The sequence below is a fragment of the Delphinapterus leucas genome, chromosome 6, assembly GCF_059928025.1.
Source record: "Delphinapterus leucas isolate spDelLeu-1000000601 "Yukka" chromosome 6, BTC_Dleu_Yukka2, whole genome shotgun sequence".
Lineage (NCBI taxonomy): Eukaryota > Metazoa > Chordata > Mammalia > Artiodactyla > Monodontidae > Delphinapterus > Delphinapterus leucas.
In genome coordinates this window covers 18,926,004-18,952,088 of record NC_143134.1, presented here as the reverse complement: position 1 = coordinate 18,952,088, position 26,085 = coordinate 18,926,004, and the positions used below count along the sequence as shown (strand labels likewise).

General features: G+C 45.2%; 1 protein-coding gene across 6 annotated transcripts in view; it reads left to right on the top strand.

Annotated features, from left to right (window-relative positions):
- PTK2B (protein tyrosine kinase 2 beta) overlaps positions 1–26,085 on the top strand; it is a 140,035-nt gene that overhangs the window by 87,954 nt on the left and 25,996 nt on the right. For all 6 annotated transcript variants that reach the window (XM_022595006.3, XM_022595005.2, XM_022595004.2 and 3 more), the window contains 4 exons: positions 15,107–15,285; positions 15,830–15,917; positions 17,092–17,171; positions 25,997–26,059. In XM_022595006.3, coding sequence (XP_022450714.1) covers positions 15,107–15,285; positions 15,830–15,917; positions 17,092–17,171; positions 25,997–26,059 — 410 coding nt within the window. The remainder of the gene's footprint in view (positions 1–15,106; positions 15,286–15,829; positions 15,918–17,091; positions 17,172–25,996; positions 26,060–26,085) is intronic.

Sequence of the window (26,085 nt, the reverse complement as noted above, 5' to 3'; positions counted from 1 at the left end):
ATCAGAAGCTCAGGGGTGCTGGGACTGGCCGCTGCCCTGAAGTACCCACTTCTGCCTGCAGGATGCCTACCTGGCTCACATGCCCCCCGGGAAGGATTCTCAACCATCCCCCAGGTGGGGCGGAGCCCCAGGGTAAGAAGTCATGGTAGAGGATCTGAGAACTCACAAGATAGATACTCAGAGTCTTGGAGGGTCTGTGAAAGGATGACAGGAGCAGGCTTGATGGGGCGGAATTGAAGACGAGGAGTGTAGGTGGGCATCAGGGGCGTGGAGGTGGTACATTGTGCTCCCGTTTCCCTCATTCAAGCACTTGACAGGTTGTATCGTAATTGCCTCTTCTCAGTCTCTAAACGGAGGTGGCCTCCTGGAAAGCAGGGATTATATATTGCTCACCATTATCTCCCCAGTGCCTACTTATAGCCTAACACAAAGTAGGCGCTCAGTAGATGTCTGTATAATGAATGAATGAACAAGAGGAAGAGCTGAGCCTACAGAGCACAAATGAGACTAGGAATCTCCTACATCACTTGATATAAAGACCAAATAGGAAGTTGACTGGAAGGAAGTTCAGCCTTCATAAATGATAAAGTGTAGGAGGGTTAATAGAATTTCAGCTGGTTTCAAATAGAATTTCCTGTATACTCCTGGGCAAGTCACTTGACCTCCTTGGGTCTCAGTATCTTCATTTAAAATCAGAATCAAATTAAGAGATCTCTAAATTTACGTAAGGCTCTAAAATTCTGGTCTAAGTTTTATGAGCTTATTAAAGTCTGAATAGTTGAATATCTGTGGAGTTGTAGATTTTATTCTTATGGCTGCATCAGTGAGGTTTGCTCTCACATATGAGCTTCTAGGATCTGGAAGGCAAAATAGCCATTCAGCTTAACTTCCATCAAGACCTGAGTGAATTTGGGCCATTCTTTTTCTCTCTAGCCCTGTGACATTTACTGTCTAGTCAGCATTTTTATTTTATTTACTTATTTATTTATTGGCCGCACCGTGCAGCACTCGGGATCTTAGTTCCCCGACCAGGGATCGAACCCTTGCCCCCTGCAGTGGAAGGGCGGTGTCCTAACCATGGGACCGCCAGGGAATTCCCAGCATTTTAATTCTAGAGTTTTATATTTTACAAGGAGTTTATTCATCTCTTAAAAGCTGAGCCTATAAGCAGGGGAGGAGCTCTCCACTGGGTAGCACGTGAACCAAGCTCGTGGGCATAAGCTATGGCATTTGTCTCAAGTTGCAAGCTTATGTCTTCTCCTGTCATTTAACTGTGGATTTGTTATGCTAATCTGCTAAACCAAGCCCAATACAATAGCTAAACTTAGACATTTATTTTTGAAGAGATTTTTTTACAAGTATAAAATAAATACATGAGAGACAAACATGAGAGGAAAACTATAAATCATTATCTCTCATGAATGTATATGCAAAAATCCTCAACAAAATATTAGAAAATTGAATCCAACAATATGTAGAATGAATACATGTTCACTCAATAACAATAATAATAATAGCATTTTATTTAGCACTATTATGGGCAAGGCATTTTGCTGACCTCTTTACTTATATCATTTCATTAAATCCTCACAAGAACCCTATGAAACAGGAAAATTTTTACATTTTACAAATGAGGAAACCAAAGCAGAGAAGTTAATTTGCCCAAAGCCACGAAGCAAATCAGAGACTCTGACTCTTGAGGCCATTCTCTGAACCACTACAATATATACAGAAGTTCAAACACAGGAAACCCAGAAGAATAAAAACACATATGTGTATAATTGCACCCCTGCAAGACAACACTGTTAACATTGTGATATGTTTCATTCTGGATTTGTTTATTTCTACTTCTATCCCTATCATGCTTTGTATATGATTTTATGTACTACAACTCCCACTAATTGTAACAGGGAGTTAACAAGCTCTTTATACAATTTTACAAACTAGCACATAAACCCTGTGTGGTCCTCCCATCATTTTCATGGTCCTTTTCAAACTATTTGGATTGGTTGTCTATTGTGGGGCTTTTGCTGTTTTTGAAATTGCTACAGTGAGTTTCTTTGTATACAGAGTATTTCTGTATTTTAAATCGTTTCTTCAATTTATGCTTTGCCTGCCATAACAAAATGTCACGGGCCTGGGGGCTTAAACAAGAGAAATTTATTTCTCCTAGTTCTGGAGGCTGGAAGTCCAAGATCAGGGTGGCAGGATGGCTGGGTTCTGGTGAGAGCCCTCTTCCTGGCTTGCAGATGGCTATTTCTTGCTGTCCTCACATGGCAGAGAGAGAGAGCTCATCACTCTTGTGTCTCTTCTTATAAGGGCACCAATCTTATTCATGAGGGCTCCACGCTCATGACGTAATCACCTCTCAAAGGCTTCACTTCTAGATACCATCACATTGAGTATTGGGGCTTCAGCATATGAATTTGGGGGTGACACCAACATTCAGTCCACAGCATGCTTCCAGGCATAGAACTAAGGCCAAGATATAAACACATTTCAGGTTCTTGATACAAAACATATACTCCTTTGGTATCTGTCCTTGCAGTAGGATGGGAGCTCTCTGGGGCCAGGACTTTGTCTCATTCTCTGCTGTATCCATAGCATCTAGAAGGGGGCCTGATACGGGGAATGTGCCCAGTATGTAATTATTGAATGCATAGGTAAGAATCATTGAGAGGTTTTCTTGTGTAATTCTTGGTATATGCAGAAGAAAATAGGTACCAAATAGACGAGTCAGTGGTTCTCCCTGGGGGCTGTTCCACATCTCCTGGAAAGTGGTGTTTGGAAACGTGTACGGGCCTACTTTATTTTGCTAGTCACGTTGTCATCATTGTCAGGATGACCAGGGCCAGGGGCAAGGCATTCAGTGGGCTGCAGCCATGGGTGCTGAACAGCACCACACAACAAAGAATCATCTGGCCCCAAATGCCAACGGCGCCCGTTGGGACTCACTAATGTGAGTTATGGAGCATTATGGTGAAATGAACACCCCAAACCCATCGCCCTGTGTGAGAATAAAACCTCACTAGTCATGCTGAAGTGACTCGCTCTGAGGCAGACACTACACGCCACACAAACAAATCAGTCATTACTTTAAGAGATACTTTGGTAGGAAGAGTTTTTCAAAGAAGTTCCTGAAGTCCTCCTGATTCTGTCCTAATGGACCTATCACATTCTTCATCCCTTCTAAATGTCAGCTTGGCATGCAGAGCCTTTCCTTGTAGGTTATTAGTGAATCCAAACATTTGACATAATAGTGTTATTTTTAACAGAATATTTTTCAGAGACGCCTCTTATGTTCGGTTCAAGTCATTTAAAAAGAAGGCCTCTTGTTGCCTTTTCCACCTGTTTTTGCACTTTCTCAGACCCTCACTTCCTGTCTGCCCGTGTAGCAGAAGGGGAAAGGAAGGAGCCTGCTATCGTGAGCTTCGCCCTAGGAACATAAAGCCCTTCGTGGCTTTCTTGCTCCAAGCAGAAGGAAGTCATTTTTCTCTGCATTTTTTCTTCTCCGTGGCCACAACCTGACATCCTTCAAGGTTCATTCATCACGCGTCAGCCTCCTGCTGCTGCCAGTACCAGCTTAAGCTTGGAAACGGTCTCAGATCCCTTTTCCAGAGATGGCTTTACTCAGCCACCTGCACCTCTTCTGTGGATCTGAAGGGCTGTTGGAAGTTACCAGCAACCATGGCTCCCTCCTTGACCACTGCTCAGCCAGTTACTCCGTGGGAGTGGATCCCGGTCCCAGGGCACCAGCTCCCACTCAGGCTGGGAGAGTCTAAGGAGCCTCTCTGCCCAGGGAACCTTAGACTCCATTTCAGGCTCTCAAATATATGTCTCAGTTATAGACTTCTTGAGTTAATTATTCCCCAGGATGGCTTGAGCTTGAGCCATGCTTATCCTTTCTTCTTTGTCCACCCATCATGACCATGGCCAGCATTTATTTAGCACTTACTGTGTGCTACCATTAGGCTAAGCTCTTTACGTGTCTGGAACCCACATAAACCTGGCCAGCTTGCTTTTCCCTTGAAGCCAGTCTCAGTGGTATCACATTTCCAAAAAACTATTAGTCTGTCATGTAAAACTAATTGGAAATCAATTTAAATCTTTACTGAAATCTCTTTGGGGAAAAATATCATTGAGGGATCACTTTCAAGATAAACAGAAAATTTTCTTAAAATTTTTATTGCCATTTCTTAATATCCAATAGGGTTGGCTCCCGTCCAAAAATATCTTTACTTGCATTTTTAAAAATTCCTGAAATCTAGTCCACGAAGGCTGTTATAGTTCTCCCCTCTATTGCTCATGGCAAAATCCATTCTTTTTTTTTCCCTCAGTCACTTTTTGCTTCTTCCAGTGTGTAAGTCAAGTTCAACTGGATTGGAACCTCTCTGCTTCACGCTCCCCCATTACCAAGTTCACACGATGGAAGTTCAAGAGTTGCGTGGTACATGGAAACCTCCTTAGATAATGGAGGGGGGCAGTGTCACATGTTTATAATTTTATATCTGCTCCTTTTATTTACATCACATGTTATCTTATCCAATCCCACCCAAAAATCTCACGATGGAAGAGATATGTTCCCCATTTTACAGGTGAGGGAATGGAGATTAAGTGACACGGCCACGACCACACAGTCTTGGCCAGATCCAGTAGACGCCAAAGCCTTGGTGATGTCATTAATCACCACACTCCTGATCTCTTGAACATTTTTGAATGTGGGTCACTGTCCCTCATAACCCCAACTTGTTATCCAGAGAGCTGGCTCCTATTCATTTAATCATTCATTCATTCCTCAGGTATTTGAGGATCTGCTTTGGGCCAGGGACTGGGCTTGTAGAGGGTAATATTGTTTCTAAGGTTTGGCTTTTGACCTTGCATTTGAGAGGTTAAAAAGGCAAACATCAGTAATTGTCTTAGTTCTAATTGGTAAATGTCTGTATTCATTTCTTAGGGCTGCTATAACAAAGTATCACAAATGGGGTGACTCAGAACAACAAAAATTCATTGTATCACAGACCTGGAGGCTAGAAGTCCAAGATCAAGGTGTCGGCAGGGCCATGGTCCCTCTGAAACCTGTAGGAGAACAATATTTCCTTGCATCTTCCTAGCCTCCGGCGGGTTGCTGGCAATCATTAGTGCTCCTGGGCTCATAGAGGTATAACTCAAATCCCCCATCTTTACATGGCATTCTCCCTGTGTACATGCCTCCCTCTGTGTCCGAATTTCCCTTTTTTATAAAGACGTCAGTCATATTGGATTAGGGCCCGCCTTAACTACCTCATTTTAACTTGTTTAGTCTGTAAAGACCCTGTTTCCAAATAAGGTCACATTCTAAGGTACTGGTGGTTAGGATTTCAACCTACCTTTTGGGGGAGACAAAATTCAACCCATAACAGCATCTTGTAAGATGTGTGTGCAAACTTCTTTGGGAACCCAGGGGCGGAAACAAACCCTGTCTAGGCAAGTCAGGGAGGGATTCCCAGGGGACCTCACAGTGCTAATGGGCCTTAAAAAGGATAACTTGCAGCTAAGCGAGGGGGAGGACAGGAGGGGAGGGCACCAGGTGTCCTCCAGGTGGGACATGCTGGGCTTGGAGAAGAAAGAGAGTAGTCCTGGGAGGCGGGCACTTAGAGTGCATCATGGGTGAGCGTGGGAGATGAGGCTGGAAAAAACATACAGAGGAAAATTCCATAGGGCCTTTTATGCCTCACGCTAAAGAGTCTGGATCTCATCACATAGAAATGAGGACCCAGTGACAAAAGTCACCTGTTTAAATTTGCCTTCCATCTCAAAGGGATATCTTTTTAAAGAGAATTTAAGCAGGACTTTATAAAACTAAGACTTCAAGTTATTAAAATTTTAAGTTCCATCATTTTTAAAAAGAGGAGCATTTTGCCTTCATAAACCAAAGAGTAAAGAGGGTGAGTCAAATCAAGCCTGGAAAACAAATGAAGGCCAGATCCTCAGATGGGCTCCCGCGAAGCAGACCCCGAGATGCCCTTTGCAGGCAGGAAGCATCAGTAAGCCCCCGTGAACCTCACCTGCAGGGAATGACAGGGCAGGAATGGGCAGAGAGAAAAGTTGGGCTGTGACACGGCCGCATCACAGGGAGCACGGGAGCTGGGATGGCCCAGCAGAGCTGTTCCAAATTAGGATGAAAGGACAGGGCCTTTAAACCCCCAGTGTAACCAGTCAGTGGATACAGGCTGCCCCCAGTAAGGGGTGTGACCTCAGGCAAGGTGCAGGCACTTCTGGGGGAGGGAGTGGGGGATACAGCTGTCAGGCTGTTCCTAAAAACCCAGCGACTAACATGAAGTATGTTTCATAAGCTCAAGCGAGAAAAACCAAAAAGCTTAGGTATTTTATAAAAAGAAAAATTAGGTGAACCTGAGAAAATCACGAGAATACAGAGATTACTACAGAAGTTATAAAATGTGACCAAGGTACAAGGACTATTAGATCAAAGCAACAGAGAAAGAGGCAAGAAACAGTCCCACACATATAGGCCCTGAATGTTAGCTATCCTGCTGAAATCAAATTCATTTTCAGCCATACCTCACGCTATATACAAAAATCAATTTCAGATTTAAAAAATGTGACTCAGGGGCTTCCCTGGTGGCACAGTGGTTGAGAGTCCGCCTGCCGATGGAGGGGACGCGGGTTCGTGCCCCGGTCCGGGAAGATCCCACATGCCGCGGAGCGGCTGGGCCCGTGAGCCATGGCCGCTGAGCCTGCGCGTCCGGAGCCTGTGCTCCGCAGCGGGAGAGGCCACATCAGTGAGAGGCCCGCGTACCGCAAAAAAAAAAAAAAAAAAAAATGTGGCTCTGTTCCAACAAAAGAGTGAGAAAGTGGATTGAGTAATTAATTGCTTGGGTGACCTTTTTCTCTTTGGAAATAAATTGTTCTGGGCTTGGGGACAAGCATCTAGTCCTGTTCCTTCTTTGTTTCTGGCCGGCAAGAGGAAATACCAGAGAATAGGGAGAGAGGTGAAGGCAGTTTGGGGTCTTCACGCTATTTGATAAAGCCAATAAATCAACGTCAGCCAAGCAGGAAGAAAAGCCATAGAAACCCCACTGTTTGCAAGAAAGCCTCAGAAGCTGTGAGCCATGGGCTGTCTGTCCGGGGGCCTGCTTTTCAGTAGCCCTCAACGTGGGTGGAAGGAAAGGTTTTTCCTGTAGCAAAATAGAATCCTGGGCTTAGCTAAATAACAATTGATAAAATGAAGACAGCTTTTTTTTTCTTTTCTGTCATGTTACATATGGCAATTTTGTGAGTAGGTAAATATCTTATACTGTTGTTTTTAAAAGTGATTTATTCATAGAGAAAGAAATATGGAACTCATTAATGACAAATCGTGAGCCGTGGGCGGAGGGCTGGTTTTGCTGCTCCCACCATTTGCGTGAGAAGCTGTGTGAATATGAGAGAAGAGGCGATGAAGGGTGAGGGAAAGCCAGGGCTGATGCAGAAGCCTCCACGGGGAGATCATGTAAAACCTCAACGTTTTTTCTTTTAAACTGATTTCCCAGCCCACTCTGGGGCCCCCACCACTTAAGCTGCTTTCCTCCTCTCACCCCCTGAATAGAAGCTTCTTGAGGCGGGGGCTCTGTGTGAGCTCTGGGGCTCCTGCTACACTTTGCAGAACGCATACGTCATAGATAGTTGCTGATGGTTGGAATGAAGGAACCGTCTGCAACTTCACAGGACAAGGGCAGGGAACAGCAGGAAGGAGGCTGTGGCTCGGGGAGCTTGTCATCCTACTAGAAGTACGTGTCAGAACGGGGTTCACAGCCTGGGCTTGGGTGACCCCAAAGTTAGTGCTCTTTGTATGTCACCTGTGGTTGTCAACTTTGTCTCTCCCCAGGTATGCCTGGAGGATGGACACACTTTGCAGTGCAGTTCTGACCCAGTGCAATTGGGGAGCTACCACAGACTTCACAGGTTGAGGGCACAGTCCTCCACAAGACACCCTTCCTCAGAGTTCCCAGGCCACCCACACTTCTGACCAACTGGCTACAAATTTAGGGCTTCCCACTACCTCAGTTTCAAAATTTGCTAGAATGACTCACAAAACTCAGGACAATTAAAATTTTATTATAAATGATACAAATAGGAACCAGCCAAATGAGGAGACACATAGGGTGAGTTCTAGGAGGGTCCCAACCATGAAGTTTCTGTGTTCTTAGGACATGTCACCCTCCAGCTAGCATTACCAACCAGGTAGCTTCCCCCAGCTTCAGTGTCTAGAGTTTTTATTGGCGTTTAGTGATGTAGACATAATTGATTGATTGATTGATTGTTGATTGATTGGGTCATTGACCATGTAATTTGACTCAATATCCAGCCCTCCTTGTCTCCCTGGAGGCCAGGCTGATATCATGTGACTCAAAGCTCCAAACCTCTAACCACATGGTTGATCTTTCCAACAAGGCCGAGCCCCCATCCTGAGACTACCTAAGGGCCCACCATGAGTTACCTCATCACCATAAACCTCGGTGGTGAGGTTTGGTCCAAGGTACCCATCAGGAACAATAAAGGCACTCTTATCGCTTAGGAAATTCCAAGCATTCAGAGGCTCCCTTCCCAGAAGCAAGGACAAGACCAGCCAAGTTCTTTCCTATACAACATCCTGTCATCAGTAACCAGCAGGGTGATGGCGATGGTGGGTGGAGTAGCCATTTGGTAAAGCTCCAGCTCCCCAGGAACTTCAGGTTTGCTTCTCCAGGAGGAAGCTCCCCTGCAACCCAATAAAAAGTCCGTTCAGTACCAGGCAGCCTCCCAAGAATGCATTTCATGTTTAGAAAATCCCCAGGTTCTTCCTTACCTGAAACTGAAATCAATCTTCCTTTGAAAATCTGTTGGATGAAGAGTGTCTTAATGCATTTCCACCCCAAGGATCTAGAGTTAACCTTATCCCAACATCCCTACAACAGAAATTGGTTGCTTTTTAGCAGGAAACCTAGAAAAAATTTTGCATAAATTATGCCCTGGAGAGTTTCACAAACCACAGAGCAAAGAGCTGGATTCAGTCAGGCCCCTCTCAGAGGCTCTGAGTGGAAGAGAAGCTGAAAAGCCCCATCTAGCCTGGCAAAAATTACTTCTCATTTGGCTGGGAGTCTCCCTCACCAGAATCTCTCTTCATTTTGAAATTATTTCAAACTTATAAAAAAAAGTTGAAAAAACAGTCCAAAGAACTCCCATATCACCTTCACCCAGATTCCCCAATTGTTCAAATGTACCATTTGCCGTATGTAGTAGCTCTATCTCTTGATAAACACACATACAGTATGCCCACTATCATTATTCTCTTTCTGAATTATTTGAAAGCAAGTGGCAGCAATACTGCTCCATCACTGAAAAGACTCCAGTGTTTATTTCCCCACACAAGGACACTCTTCTACGGAGCTATACTGTGACCATCTAAATCAGGAAATCACCATTGCTACAAACAGCTCTACCATCCAAAACATAGAGCCCATTCAGATTTTACCAGCTGTGCCTACAATGTCTCTTTTTCCTGTCTGGTCCAGGAACACACATTGCATTGCGTTGTCATATCTCTTTGGTCTCCTCCAATCTGGAAGAGTTTCTCAGTCTGAAAGAGTACAGGCCTTTTATTCTATCAATCTCTGAGGAGACCCGTCACCCAGGTCTCATGACTAGACTCATCACGAACTCTTGGCAGGGATATCTCAGAAATGATGCTATACCCTTCTCAGTGTATCAAGGTGGGAGGCAGGTCCTGTTTACCTTGTTCTAACGCTGGTGATGTTGACTTTGATGACCTGGTCATTTGTGTCTGCCAGGTTTTCCTTTGTATTTGATTAGTGTCTGAAAGGAGATACGCTAAGACCGTGTCAATGTCCAATCAGACCTCCACCCTCCAGTTTTATCATCCATTGATGAACCAACCGACACTGAGTTTGTTGCCAAACGGTGGTTTTCTGTTTCCAACCTTTCTTCTACATTTACTAGTTAGCAATCTCCTGGAAAGAAGAGCATCCTCTTCTCCCCCATTTATTTATCTATCTATCCTAGATTCTGTTTTATTCAGTGGACGCAATCCATTCCTACCATTATAGACTTCAATGCTTAGGTTCTCCCAGACTTGGCCCGTGCCAGCCCCTGTAAGCTGATACTGTTTCCTTGTTATATGTCTCCTACATTCTCTAAACACTTCCTTTTTTCTAGCACAAAAAGATATTCCAGACTCATCTTGTACCTTCTTTGCCCCAGCCCCGGAATCAGCCATTTCTCCAAGGAACCCTAGATCCGTTTAGTGGAGAAGGGTGTTTGGAAAGTAAGACTGGGTGCTTGGTATGCACTTGACTATCAGGGTGTCATTGGTCCCAGGCTTTCTCAGTAAACAAACCTCTCTCTCTCTCTCTCTCTCTCTCTCTCTCTCTCTCTCTCTCTCACTCTCTCTCTCACCAGGAGCTCTCACCAATGCTTTTAATTCCAGTTCCTCACCTAAGGTTCCTCTCTATTCTTCCTTTCTCTATATTTCAAATACTTTCTCCAACAGTAAGAGACCTGTTTCCCATTATCCTCAATATATTGACTCCTTTGCTCAAGCCACCTGTATGTAACCAATTTCCTAACCAATCTAGACCTCTCCACCCCTGGCCCCACCTCCTCCTTTGATCCGCTCCTGGCTCTGCAGCCACTGCCAACCCCTCAGCCTCACTAATTTGACCCCTGGGCAAACCACCACCTCCAAGGGAAGGAAAAAAGAAAAGGAGATAAAAAGGTAGCAGAAGAGGAAAGCAGAGTTTTGTTTTGTATTTCCACTCTTTCTTTGTTTTTACAAAAGCACCAGAATCTATAAGAGATTGCTGTGTTAAAATAATGCTAAGGTTTTTTGAGTATTTACCTTGTGCCAAGTTCTGTCTTAAGGGGTTTTATCTAATTTAATCCCCGTAAGACCATTCAAAATAGACACTGCTATTTCCTCCATGTCACAGATGAGAAAACTGAATGCAGAGAGCTTAAATATGTCGTCCAAGGAAAACTAGCTACGTGGTGGTGGGTGGATGGAGCACTTGTAGAAGTTTGACACCAGGGCTTGTACTTCTGGCTATTGCTGTGTTGCATGATGGCTGCCTGTGGCTTGAAGGGAGCTCTCTGCTCCCCAACCCTCTCCCATCTGCAGAGAAGACAGATTTGTTCATTAACATACCACATAGATTTCAAAACTGGTGTAGCTTGGCTGGACTAATCTTCCCACATAGAATAATGATAAAATCTGGACAAAATAAAAAATCAAATTCTCTTGAAGATCCTGGAGAGAGACCACAGCAAAGCAGAAGGAAAATCTGCTCTTGAGAGCTGAACTGAAAAGAACGAAATCTGCAAATTTGTGGCTTTTGCCTAATGGCACTTTCCAATCTGGGAGGGGCTAGAGGGGCAGAAAGCAGCAGCGTTACAGGTTTGAGGTGTAAGAGGATAGAACTTGGGGCTGGCAGAGTAGCCAGAAGATTGAGGAAAGTCTTGGAAAACAGGGAGCCACAAAGAGGGTGAATACCAAAATAGAAAATTTAATTTAATTTTAATTTACAGAAGTATCAAATAAATTTAACAAAAGAATAAATTAGGAATAAATTTAACAAAAGACCTGTACAACGTATACACTAGAAACTACAAATCATTGCTGACAAACATTAAAGACGAGCAAAATAAGTGGGAAGATATACCATGTGTGAGGATTGGAAGACTCAGTGCTGTTAAGATGCCAATTCTCCCTCGCTAAGCTATAGATGTAACACAGTCTCAATCATAATTCAGCAAACATTTTAAATAGAAAGTGACAAACCGATTCAAAAATGTATATGGAAATGCAGAGACCCAGAATAGCACAATAATCTTGGGGAGGAAATGGTGGAAGGCTTACGCTGTTTGACTTCAAGATCTCCTCGAAAGCTACAGTAATGCAGACAGCGTGGTGCTGGCATAGTGCAGACACAGATCAATAGAACAGAACTGAGAGTCCAGAAATAGAGCTAAACTTATATGGCCAATTGATTTTGACAAAGACAACAAAATAATTCAATTGGGAAATGAAGGTCAACAACCAATGTTGAATAACCATAGATCTTTATGAGAAAAAAAATGTATTTTGACCCCTACCTCACACCATACACAAAAGTTAATTCAAGATCAATCACAGAGCTAAAGGTGAAAGTTAAAACTATGAAGCTTATAAAAGAAAAGAGAATATCTTCATGATTTGGAGGCAGGCAAAGATTTCTTAGACAGGATGCAAAAAGCACTAACCATAAAAGAACATTTTGATAAATGAGACTTTATCAAAAGATGCAGTTAAGGAAATAAATAACAGGCACAATACAGACCTAGAGAATATATTCATAAAACATATACAAAGTACTTTTAGCTAGAATGTATAAGGATCTCCTACTTCAATAAACACACACACACACACACACACTCACACCCAAACACAAAGTGGGCAAAGAAGTTAAACAAGTACTTCACAAAGGAAGACATATTAATGGTCAATAAGCAGATGAAAAAGTGCTCAATGTTGTTAGGTACCAGGAAGATGCAAATTAAAAGCTCAATGAGATTCTATGCATACCCACTAAAATGACTAATATTAAAAAGACTTGTATAACACCAAATGTTGGTAAGGAGGTGGTGTAATGGAAATCTCATATATCACAGTGGAAATATAAAATAGAATAATCTTGGCAATTTCTTATAAAGTTAAACACTTATCTTCCTTTGACCTAGTCATTCCTCTCCTAGGTATTTGTCCAAAGGAAATGACAACATACATACACAAAAAGACTTGTACATTAATGTTCATAGTAATTTTATTTACAATAGCCAAAAATGAGAAATAGCCCAGGTATTTGGCAACAGGGGAATGAAAAATATATACTAAATGATTCCATTTATAGGAAGTTCTACAACAGGCGAAACTAAGTAAAAGTGGGAGGAAAAAATCATTGCCTAGAATTGGAGGTGGGAATGTGCATGAAGTTTGACTGAAAAGGGATATGAGGGAACTTTCTGGGGATCTGGAAATCTCTTAATTGGTATGTGGGTTGCACAGGTGTATTCATGTGTCAAATTGTATAGCTAAAATTTGCGTGTTTAAATTAATATAAATTTCACTGTAAAAGAAGAACTGTAAAAATTGATAATAGTTGAGTGATGGTTAGGGAGTAGATGGTGTTGTAGAAGAAGCAAGAATGGCAGAATGTTAGTAATTGTTGAAGCTGGGCGATGTGTACATGGGGGGTTATTATACTATTCTACTGACTTCTGTTTTCTTCATATATATTTGAAACTTTCAATAATCACAGGGGTCCCAGTTCTGGGGAAATTAGACTTCAGTTATATAAGTTTCAACTTGGGTAGGGAAGTCTCTAAGTTTAAAAACACCAGAGGCTGGGACTCCAGTTTGGGAGTCTATATGGAACTGACACGGGGGCTCTGGATGGCCAAGTGGACAGAGAAGTACAGAGGGTGAGTGGCAAGAGAAATGGGTGGAAATAATGACAAACTGGTCGACTTCACAGTCTTGAACTCTTCCTATTGTCTGTGTCGCTCTCACTGTAGGCACCATTGATCACAGCCTTCTTCCTCGTTCCAGGACCGAAGTTCTGATTCCTGTGCTGATTTGTTAACCGCAGTTAACATCTGCAGTTTGTGCCTCACTTTCCATCTCAGAGCGATACTTGACTTCTCTGATGGGCATTGGCTTTCCTAACGGGGAAGGGATTTTTCAAGCTTAGAGTCTTTCAGCCTCACCACTCCATAGAGTTAAAGAGGGCTGACAGGAGGCAGAGCTGGACTAAGACATGGGAGTGCACAGGCTGAAGAAGAATTTGGTGTTCTAAATATGAGTTGGACATTTTATTAGTGGAAATAAGAAGAAACTGATTTTCTCCTAAGAAAAATGGTATACCTTTCTTTTTGTTCCAATTAAGGAATTGATTATATTTGATTTACTACATTAGACAACTTCTTGGGAGATGTAACAGAAACATAAAATTTAAATAATCCGGGGTCACTGTTCTTCCTGATCAGACAGCAACCCACCCTGCATTGTCCTGCCTTTGGGCTGGTTGTATATAGGCTAGGTGGCATGTGTTGCAAAGATACTCAACAGAGATTAGACAGTGCTTGTGAGTTTTTAAATTTGCCTTTGAGGGTACTTTTTGCTCCATCAGGAGTGGGCTTGATTCACCAGTTACGCATGGAACCACATGAGAAACCTGAGTTAAAGTGAAACCAATGTGATTTCAGAACTAGACAGGACCTTATAGATGATGGGTTTCCAGGCAGCTGCCAATGGACCCCCTCTTAATCCAGCTCTGGCGCTAGGCCAGGAAGCTATGGCATCAGGTTGTGGGGCAGGTTGGCTTCTGGTCAAGAAAGCAGGAATAAGGAGAGCACCTAATTTCTTGTCAACACTCTATTTCCAGTGGCCATGCTTCTTGTGTGGGAGTTGTGCCATTTAATCCTTAATGCAAGTCCTGTCCTTCTATCTTGCCCAGCCCACCTTCCCATTAAGCAGCTTGGTCTACTACAAGTCCTCAGAGTCCAGTGGCTCAGGGTTCAAAATCCCAGCTTAATTCCAATGAGCTGTGTGACCTCCCTCAGTTTCCTCATCTGCCAAATGGGGATGTGACACCTGCTCCCCTGTGTTGCACAGATTCAATGAAACAATGCATGCACGGTGCCCAGAAGTGCCTACTGCAGACGCTCAGTAATGCTGGCTGAATTGGGAACCATTCAGAGGGTCCTTCTTACACAGAGGATGCTGGGTTTGATTGGTTTGGTTGGAATGAAATACAGAAGCACAGAATCCATGTTCTTTGCCTCACTGCGTTTTCCCCTTGGCTTCTCCTGTCTCCTCTCAGTTCCTCTATCTCTGTGTCATTTTGCCAACTTGTCCATTCATCACGTAGAGCCTACTGTGTACCACGCCTTGCACTAAGTGCTAGCGAATCAGTGATGAATACAACGTTAAGTCAGAATCCCACCCTAGAGAATCACACCTCCAGGGCCTGCATGAGGACTGTGGGGGCCCAGCAGGGGCACTCCTGAACCATGCCCCCTCTCTTCTCCTCTGTAGGAGGTCATCACCTCCATCCTGCTGAGCGGGCGGATCGGGCCCAACATCCAGCTGGCGGACTGCTACGGGCTGAGGCTGAAGCACATGAAGTCGGATGAGATCCACTGGCTGCACCCGCAGATGACGGTGGGCGAGGTGCAGGACAAGTACGAGTGTCTACACATGGAAGCTGAGTGGAGGTAGGAGAGGAGCCCTGTGCTCTCACATGGAGGGGGGCGGGGCGGTAAGTGCGGAGTGAGAGGAGACCCTGGGAGGTCCTTTCTTGGAGCACTTCCCAACCTCTGAGAATGTTCTAGAACGTCGCAGTGGCATTTTAGGTTGGTCCGTCTGCAGCGTCCAACGCATCTGTTTGCTAAGGGCTAATATGGGCTCACAGCACATCCCCATCCCAAGACAGATATCTAGGCACGGCCCTAAACAGGATGCCATTGGCACTATGGAGAAGGAAGAACAGAAGTGCGGGGAAGAGGGAGAGCCAGGCCAAGGGCTGGTCTGTGAACCGAAGGTAAACAGCTACCATCAGAGGGAGAAGATGGAGAGTCAGAACTAGCACTGACCACCGTGTGCTGGCCAGCCACCCCTCTGTCCTTCATGGTCCTCCAGCCAACCACAGAGGAAGGAAAGAGGAGCAAGTCCCCAGTGGGAGGCCAGGAGCTCCACGGGCAGTTCCTGGCATGACCAGCTTCCCTGTGTCAACCAGCGAGTCTGAATTTCCTGTCCCAGGTATGACCTTCAAATCCGCTACCTGCCAGAGGACTTCATGGAGAGCCTGAAAGAAGACAGGACCACACTGCTTTATTTTTACCAGCAGGTAAAAGCATTTTATCTTGTGGTCCCCATGGTCATATGACCATCCTCTCCTGGGGAGATGGAAAGACAAAGCTTAGATTTTGGAGGTCGCATTCCAGGAAACTTCTCTCGGGGACATTCCTTTGTCCCTGGTCAGCTGTCCAACCCTGCTTCCCTCACAGCTAAGGGTTGGCTAACCCCACCCCATGGGCACAGCTCCTCTTGGACTTTGCTAGTGGCTTTTCCTAGTGCCCAGGAGACCTGGCTGGGGAAGCGGGCAGAGCAGGTCCAAAGAGGAGGCAATAGTCTTAGCAGGCAGGCTCAGCCGTCTGACACACCTGGTATCTACCCAGCTCTACCGCTTCCTAACCTGGTATCCCTCGGGACTTAGTTTACCTGCACGAGCCTGTTTCTTCTTCTGTGAAATTGGGATGATAGTAAGAATACCTACTTTACAGGGTTCATGTGAAGACCTAATGATAGCATTAGCTGGTGCTGGTAAACCAGCTCTCTGATTTGTAGCACTTGCCAATTTCCATGGTGTAAATACTCCCATCGTGGTCTATTTCAAAGTACCAGTATTTCAACCAGCTTGCGAAATTTTGGAAAACTTAAATAACTAGCTTCCATGAGCTGATTAGAGCTGCTCACCACACCCCTGGCTATAATGCCCGTGCCCAGAACGGGACCCGGCAGGGAGTGAGTGCCGGGTACAGGGAGTTGCCATCGTTGTTTCCTGCCTGGCCTTAACCCCCTCCTACACCTCCCTCCTGGTTCACTAGAGACCAAGCCAGACTTTTCTTCTACAGTGGATGACATCTGTCACCACTTACCAACAAGGCTTTGGATAAATTACTGAGTCCTCCCCAAATTCCCAGCATCCTTATCTCCAAAATGAGGAGTGGGGGAGGGGAGCCTGAACTTCCTGCCTCGTGGATCCATGAAAGAATGTGCCGTGAAAGTGCTTCAGAAACTCGAGGGCCTCAGCCTGAACGGGATCACCACTGCCCAGGGCTCTTCCTGAGCCTCCCCTCCTGCCCTTCATCTCCTGCTACGCATTTGTGCATAGCTGGGGGAGGGGGTGAGAGACAGCTCAGGGCGGCGATCAAAGCACCCACCGTCTCCTGGGGCCCTGCTCATCTCAGGGAAACAGGGAACGGGGCGGGAATCTGAACTTTGGCCTTTCTCCCTGCCAGCTCCGCAATGACTACATGCAACGCTATGCCAGCAAGGTCAGCGAGGGCATGGCCCTGCAGCTGGGCTGTCTGGAGCTCAGGTATGTTGCCTCAAGGCCTCTCCAGAGTGGGTGCCTGCACCTCCCCTCCTGTACTGGGCACTTGGCCAGCTTGGACTTTCCTCCAGCGTGGGAAGCAAGAGTGGGTATGTGAGAGCTGGAAAGGGACGAGCTGTGGCCGACAGAGGGTAAGCCCCCGAGGTGCTCAGCGTCTGGTCCTCGGGAGAGAAGTGCCAACTCCCTCTCTGGTTGGTGCCCCCTGTCTTCCTTTGGCTGCCATCCAAGTGATCCAGTAAATGTTTCTTGGAGCACTGGGCAAGTTTCTGGGAGATATTCGAATGCTGGGATTCCGTCTGTATTCTTCACTGCTGCACCCCCTGCTCCAGTAGGTGCTAATAGATATGGACAAAGTTAATAAATCATCCGGGGAGGCCCGTAAACTTACCGTGTTTGGGAGGTGACAGGTGTGTCTACAATTGATCATAATGCAGCAGAGTGAAATAAGCACCACATAGACATACATATAGGAGCCAGTAATCCCGCCCGAGGACGTCAGGAAGAGGGAACGTGAACTGGTCCAGGAAGCAAGAGAACGATTTCCATCGGTAGATACTGGGGGGAGCTGGGAGGTGGGGGAGGGTGCATTCTGGACTCAGGGACCAGTGGAAGGAAAAGAGCAGACTGGAGGACCGTGGGAGATGAGCTTAGGGAGGTGAGTTGGCGTCGATGGTGGAAGACTTTGAATGACAGTCTAAGAAATAAACCTTATTCTTGGCCGTTGGGAGCACTGGGGGCAGAGGAGGAGGGTGTTAAGACCGTGCTCTAGCACTTTCTCAGCCAAAGCAGCACCGTTCACTTTCACCATGCACCAGGATCCATGACCCATTCTGCCCTCTCATCACCTTTTCTGTACCCCTTGTCTGTCCTAGAACATAGTTCTGAAATCTGGTTGCAAATCATAATCACCTGGGAGCTCATTAAATTAGAGATTCCCTAACCCCACCCTTGGAAACCCTGGTTTAGTAGATGTGGGTGGGACTTTGGGACATGCTTTTTTTTTTAATTTATTTATTTTATTTATTCATTCATTCATTCATTTATTTATTTGGCTGTGTTGGGTCTTCGTTGCTGTGCGCGGGCTTTTCATTGCGGTGGCTCCTCTTGTTGAGGAACATGGGCTCTAGGCACACGGGCTTCAGTAGTTGTGGCTCACGGGCTCAGTAGTTATGGCTAGCGGGCTCTAGAGTGCAGGCTCAGTAGTTGTGGGGCACGGGCTTGGTTGCTCCGTGGCACGTGGGATCTTCCAGGAGCAGGGCTCGAACCTGTGTCCCCTGCATTGGCAGGCGGATTCTTAACCACTGCGCCACCAGGGTCCCAGGACATGCATTTTTGACAAGTCTTCCAGATGATTTAGAGACAGTTAGCCTCGTATGAGGTGACGGTTCCAGGGCGAGTCTTGCCCTATCTGTGACCTTAAAGGTATAGAGAATAGGACTCTGCTGCTGCTTCTGCTAAGTTGGGGGGCATTGAGGAATTCTGGCTCCCATCCTCGATCTCAGAGAGAGTGCTGAGGGGTCCCCCAGGGAGAGCCGTGGGATGGGAAGGGGGGAGCTTCTGAAACTGCTGGCATCTGTGACAGAATAGGCCAAGGACAGCCTCGGAGGGCTCCTCCTTGCTTTCCTACTTGGTGGCTGTCTCAACAAGCCAGGGGACACAAGGGTCCCCTGCACAGAGGAAGTCTGCACCCCTGATGCCAGTTAGAAGACAGACCACCTCGCCGCAGTTGGCAGTGGTCCTGGGAGTTGCGTGCTGCTGGTTCGGGGGCTCTCCGCGAAGTTTACCTTATCACATGTGCCATTTATGCCTTCCAAGACCATCACAGCATTGCAACTTACACACGCCTATCTTCTCCTCTGAAATTAGACAACTCAAAAAAGCCCACCTTTACCTTTTTGTTTGTGGATCTCATACCCAGAACTCCAGTGTCACTTTGAGACTCTGATCCCTGAAGTCACTATCAAAATATCATCACTTAGTAGTAAAATAGCAACATAGAGAAGACCCATGAACATCCTAGTTCACGTTCTTCTTTCCTCGAATCACTCCCAAACTATCATTGGTTGTAATAATAATGACTATTATTATTTAGCACCGGGCACTGGGCTAAATACACTGGAGGACAAAGTGCGCCAACTGACCTGGCTCCATTTATAGTCTTATAAGGAGTGGATAGTCTCTTGGTGTTGGCTGTCTTATCAACTCAGGATTATTCCAAAACCCATGCTTGTTTTACGACAGGGATGTATTATTTCCCATCTCCCCTAGCCTGATGAGCAGAGTCAGATAAATGTTCCTATTCTTACGGGCTGACCTTTGAGATAAAACTTATATATTCGGGAAAGGATATGGAAAACACCTATTTTGTAAACTTCATAGATTTTCAAGCCTATAATTTTTAAAGTTGAATACAAAGCTATCCATTATCATGGACTATTTTAAAGTCAAGTTATGACTATTTCTAACCAAGAGAGACAGATACATTTCTGAAAATCAGGCCGTAATGCAGAATTTTCCAAGGCTGTGATTTTTTTCCTGAAAAGGTTCCAGAGTGCAGTCTACCTACAGATTATGGGGAAAAGTCCTGTTAACATTGTTGTGTCACCTGCCTACCGATAATATGGTGTCACCAGAAAAAAGAAAATGTATTCTTTCCTAGCTTAAGAAAGAAGTATGGTATATGCACAAGATATGAGATTACCAAGATGAAACCTCAATGGACTCAATTCATAGCGAGGAGCCATTGGGCATAATGATGAAGAGCAAAGGGTCTGAAGCTGGGCTGCCCGAATTTGCATCCTGGGTCTTCCACTTACCGGGCAAGTTACTTCATCTCTCTGTGTCTCAGTTCCTTCATCTGTAAGATGGGAAGGATGATAATGGTAGCAACCCTACAGGCTTGTTATGAGGAATAAATGAGTGGACGTATTTAAGGTGGTTAGAACAATGATAGAGACAGTACTCACTAGTTATTCGTCATTTGTACTGATTAACTTTTTCTCTTGACCTTTATTTTGTTGTTTATTTACTTTAGTTGACTTTATTTTTTAGAACAGTTTTAGGTTCACAGCAAAATGGAGTGGAGGGTACAGAGATTTCCCATAAACCCCTGTCCCCATCAGCATCCGCCACCAGCGTGGTTCACTCATTACAATTGATGAACCTACATTTACACACAGCGATTACTCGAAGCCCATAGTTTACCCTAGGGTTCACTCTCGGTATTGTACATTCTATGGGTTTTGACAAGTGTACAGTGACAATGTATCTACCATTACGGTATCTTAAAGAACAGTTTCACTGCCCTAAAGCTCCCCTGTGCTCCACCTATTCCTCCCTCCCTCCCCTCCCAACCCCTGAAAACCACTCATCTTTTACTGTCGTCGTATTTGGCCTTTTCCAGGATGTCATATAGTTGGAATCATACTTAATTAATTTTTTTTGTTGATTTACTGGAAGTGCTTTATTTTTTATTTTTTGCGGTACGCGGGCCTCTCACTGTTGTGGCCTCTCCCGTTGCGGAGCACAGGCTCCGGGCGCACAGGCTCAGCGGCCATGGCTCACGGGCCCAGCCGCTCCGTGGCATGTGGGATCTTCCCGGACCCGGGCACGAACCCGTGTCCCCTGCATCGGCAGGCGGACTCTCAACCACTGCGCCACCAGGGAAGCCCCTTACGGGAAGTGCTTTATAAATGCCAAGTATTTTCTCTAAATATCCCCCTATGAATTAAAGTGTGAAATTCATGGCCCACATGCTGGAGCACCCTCCCAGTCTGAGGAACCAAATAGCCTCCCCCTCACCAGAGACATCCAGGACTATTGTCCACTCCCAGCAGAGCTCCAGAACACTCTGACCTAAAAACTCAGAACGAATGTGTAACCCAACAGTAGTTAGCTAGTAACGGATAATAAGAAAAGATTAGAGAAAGAACACTCAGCTTGTTTCAAAAGGCATTTTATCTCACAGTTGATTTATAAATGTTCGTGATAAGTTAATACTTGTATTGCTTTTCTTTGCTTTCTGCTGTCCTTACCTGAGTATCAGTCAGGGGCCTGTGCCTGCCCAGAGGCCCCGCTGTCCACCTGGTGTTTGCCAGTCACAGTGGCGGACCAGGCTGCAGAGGACCAGCCAGGCACTTAGAGGGTACTCCGAGCAGGTGCAGTCTCATTCAAGGATGGCAGTCGGGGCAGGTTGGGGATCGCTGACAGCAGCTGAGACGGGGCTCAGCACAGAAGACTGGGAAGATGAGTCTCAGGCGAGAGGGTCCATCTGATGAGGTGGGGGGGACTGCTTCTACCAGACATCTCAGTGATGTTCAACCGCTCCAAACATTAGGGAGGGCTTCCCTGGCGGCACAGTGGTTGGGAGTCCGCCTGCCGATGCAGGGGACACGGGTTCGTGCCCCGGTCCGGGAAGATCCCACATGCTGTGGAGCGGCCGGGCCCGTGAGCCATGGCCGCTGAGCCTGCGCCATCCGGAGCCTGTGTTCCGGAACGGGAGAGGTCACAGCAGTGAGAGGCCCACGTACAGCAAAAAAACAAACAAACAAACAAAAACAAAACATTAGGGACACAGATCACAGCACACTTGAGTGACTGGGCACCTTTGTCAAAAGTTACACAATGCATGATCTTTAGTGCATGAGAGAAGGGCCATCAGTGATATAGGCAGTAAGCTGGATTTCTAGAGGTTGGGATGGTGTAGATGTGTTATCTTCCTTTTTCCTAACAAAAAACTTTTCCACTCACCACCTCCTTAATCATTCTAAAACTGCTGTTATTTTTCATGCCTTTTAATTCCTCGGTGTTCATTTCCAAATTTGTTCACCTTTCCATTTAGCCAACCCCAATTTTTTTTTTTTTTACTAAGGCTTATTTAAATACCCCAGTCCTCAGAATTCTTTCATCCATCCCTAGTCTCAAAACTCATTCATTCATTCATTCGTTATTGTAAACCAGGAGTGACATTAACAGACCGCTGTCACCTGGGACTGGGAAGCAGATGTCACCCCCTCAGTGGGCAGTACCTCCCCTCTGTGTGGAATACTCGCCTAGTACCCCTTTTCAGCCTGATAAACTCTTCTTTGTTCTGGCAGCTTTAGAAAATGCACTGAGCCAGGGTTGCCTGCCTGCCCTCTACATTCATAGAAAACCTCAGAGGACACCTGTGAAATGTTGGCAATAAGCAGGGAGGCCCTGGGCTCTTCCTGCAGAGCAGCCTCAAGGGTCTCTCCACCTCGAAACCTTCCCCTTCCCTGTGCCCACCCCGCCCGTCCTACCCTGCAGGGATCTGCCGTACTTATGCGGCAGGCACCCAGTGGTTCACATCCACTAGTCTGAAATCTGTCAAACCTTGGAACTCAGGGCTGGTGCGGCCTTCACCTGGCACACGATGAGAGCACAGTATTCATTTGAATGAATGGATAACCCTGAAAGATCTCAATTCCTCTTCTCTGGTGGACACGTGCTAACATTTATTCTGCTAGAATCACATAACTGCGTGCAGCAAGCCAATTCGTTCAGTTACCTGGGAGTACATTTTGCAGCTCACTCAACCCAGGAGGAAATGCGGTGGCCGTGCTGCCTGTTGTGGAAGCTGCACGGGCGTGCTCTGAGGTCTCCTATGAATGCGGAGAGCCGCAGGGAACACTGGCTCAGAAAACTTTCTAAAGCTGCCACGATTGACTGGAAATTTTGGATCTTAACTGCAAGTGCCTTCGGGTGGAAGTAGGAGGAAAACGATCTTCCATCCAGGGAAGAACCCTGGATAAGTTCCTCGTGCCCTATAACTGAATGTCACCCCTGCTCACCTGTTGTCTGATTTCCGGAGTGCAGATCTGCCCTTACTCAGCTAGAACAGTCCTCCAGCATCTGCAGTCCCGCTCTGTCAGGCACCCGGTAGCAAGAAGTGGGGTTAGGGAAGAGCCACTCTTTCTAGTTTTCCAAGTTCTCCCCTTGGATCAGGTTCCCAGGGGTTCCCAGCCTCAGCAAGAGGGACATTTGGGGCTGGATAATTCCTTGTTGTAGGGGCCACCCTATGCATTGTAGTATATTTAGCTGCATCCCCCGCTTTTACACATTAGATGCTGGTAGGACCACCCCTCATCCCAACCAGCTGTGACTAAAAAAAGATCTCCAGACATTGACAAATGTTTCCAGGCTGGGGAGAGGGTGCAAAATTGCCTCTGGTTGAAAACCACTGAATTAGACCATTGGAAGGTCATACACTCAGACCACATTTAGTCAGGCCCTCCTACTCTCACATTTACTGAATTGTGCTTTAATGTTATACGATTGGTATTTACCAAAATTGCAGCAGGGGGAAAAAAACCATGAAATTGGCTTCACACCTTTTTGGTAGAATGAGTGTTATGACTATTAGTTTCCTTTCAATCAGTGACTTTTCACACTTTTAAATTTAAGAAATGCAGTCCTTGTTTTATGGTTAATATTATCTCCTGATGAGCTAAGCACTTGGTGAGGTATTCTGTCCACCACCCTGGCTGCCAGGACAACCAGCCCAAGCCACAGATTGGCACATTTTTTTATCTCATTTACCTCATTGCCTGGTTTCTTTCTAACTCTATTTTGTTTAAATATGTTTCAAAACTGTATCTTAGGGACTTCCCTGGTGGTCCAGTGGTTAAGACTCTGGGCTCCCAATGCAGGGGGCACGGGTTCCATCCCTGGTCGGGGAACTGAGATGCTGCATGCTGCACAGCGTAGCCAAAAAAAGCCCAAAAAGAACAACAGCAACAAAAAACGAAAAAAAAAACAACTGTATCCTTGCATCTTTTCTTAGAAGGAGATAGACTTAGAAATACATTTCAATATTGTGAAATATAATTCAACAGTATTTACTGAGCTGTCATTAAATATTATTACTCCTTGAAACTCATTTTAATGTACTCATCTTTGATTCTATAAGAGAAATTTTATGTGAAACTTTTTATCTTTTGCTTTCCCTCCATTCCAACTGCTGGCATTTGAAATAACTGGCCCCGCCCCAACTGGAAAGAACCACTTGTCTTCCTGTGCCCCTCTCACCACAGAGCCAGTTTTTCTTTCTCATTCTTATTTTGCATCACTTTTTGTCATCTGAGTGAAGCAGTTGAAGTAATTGAGGACAATGCCCTGGTGTGTGTGTGTGTGTGTGTGTGTGTGTGTGTGTGTGTGTGCGTGCGTGCGCGCACGTGTGTGTGTGTGTGTGTGTGTGTGTTGGAGACTATAAGAAGAGAACGGACCATAATGAAGAGAGAAGTGATGATAAAAGAATTGCCTTCAAGTATATGGCATCTAAGAAAGGATTAAAGTTAGTCTCCGTAGCTCCAGAGGCCTAATGAGAGGACGGGAAACGAATGAAGAACTTACTACATAGGGGAAACGTGTAGCCATGGAGGAGGCCATCTCAGCAGGGAGTGAACCCAGAAAACTCATGCATTACGATGGTTTGACTAATCTCACTGCCTTAAATTTTTTTCAGGTAAAAAGGGTAATACCTTTTCAGTGTGGAGTATTTGGGACATGTAGAAAGGGGGAAAAAATGACTAAAATCATTTGAAGTTTCATTAACCAGAGATAACCTCCATTAGCAGGGTAGATCCAGTCAGGTTTCTTCCAATGCATTTTTTTCTCTAAAATTGAGACCATAATTATTAAAAGATAACTACTTATCTTGATTGACAATATATTCAAAAATACCATTTATTAAAAATTGTTAAGGACATGGCACTACATGTTTTAAGTTTTTATTGGAGAGCTCTTCTGTGATTTCATGCTTTAGATATTCTTCTCAATCCCATGATTTGGGAACATTTCCCTAGCTTTTCTTCTAGTTTTAAAATAGTTTCATTATTAACATTTTCCCCTTTAATCCGTTTAGAATAAATATTTAGAATAAAGTACGAGGTGAGGATCTAACCTTACTCTTTTCTAAACGCTGTGAATTATGTAAATTTATTGCTTTTGAATCACAGGTTGCTTGCCCTCTCTGCTTATGGTATCTGTAGCTTAAAACTATCGCCAGACGTGCACAAGGATACCCGTAACACTGAGCTACTCTAATGTACAACCAAGAGTGGGACGATGTCTGCAACAGTTGAAGAAATTACTAGACACAGTGATCCAAGCAGGGAAGGGAGGATAACACAAATGGGGACAATGGCTATTTGATCTCCACTTAATTGTTATAAATACATAATACATAAAAAAAAAAATCTTCATCAAGACATACATTTTAAGAGAAAATGGGACTTAAAGAATATGTAAAACAAATTAATAGACGTCACCCCTGGTGGTAGGATTATGGATTATTTTTTTTTTCATGTTGTGTTCCATAAGTTCTAAAGTTTTTCTGTGTACTATTAATACATTTAACAATTGTTTACATACACACATATACAGAGATAGCAAATGAGGGAAAAGGAAATCACAAAGGGAACCCAAAGCCTAAAGGTGGAGGTAGGTGTTCCTTAGCTGCTAAGTCAAGTGTTGGCAGCCTTGGGTCATTTGTTTTTAGAGGCCACTGGTAGAAGCACCATCTTCCTCCTCTGCCCAACAACTGTGTTGTCCCAGAGCTGGGCCCCCCAGAGCACAGCTGGAGTCTTTTCTAGGAAGGAAACTTGTGGGTTTTCCTTTTCTTCATGGTTTTCTAAATATCGAATTTTTCGACTCTCCTAACTTTTCCCTCCCAGTGGTTCCCAACGGAACAGGGGAGGGGGCTTCTAGGCCAACGTGTGGGCATTGGGTGACCCGGCTCCGATGGCCCCATTCCCCAGCCATCAGCCTCTCCGTGGCTTCTCTCTCTCCAGGCGGTTCTTCAAGGACATGCCCCACAACGCACTGGACAAAAAGTCCAACTTCGAGCTCCTGGAGTAAGTCCTGGGACCGGCCCCAGCCT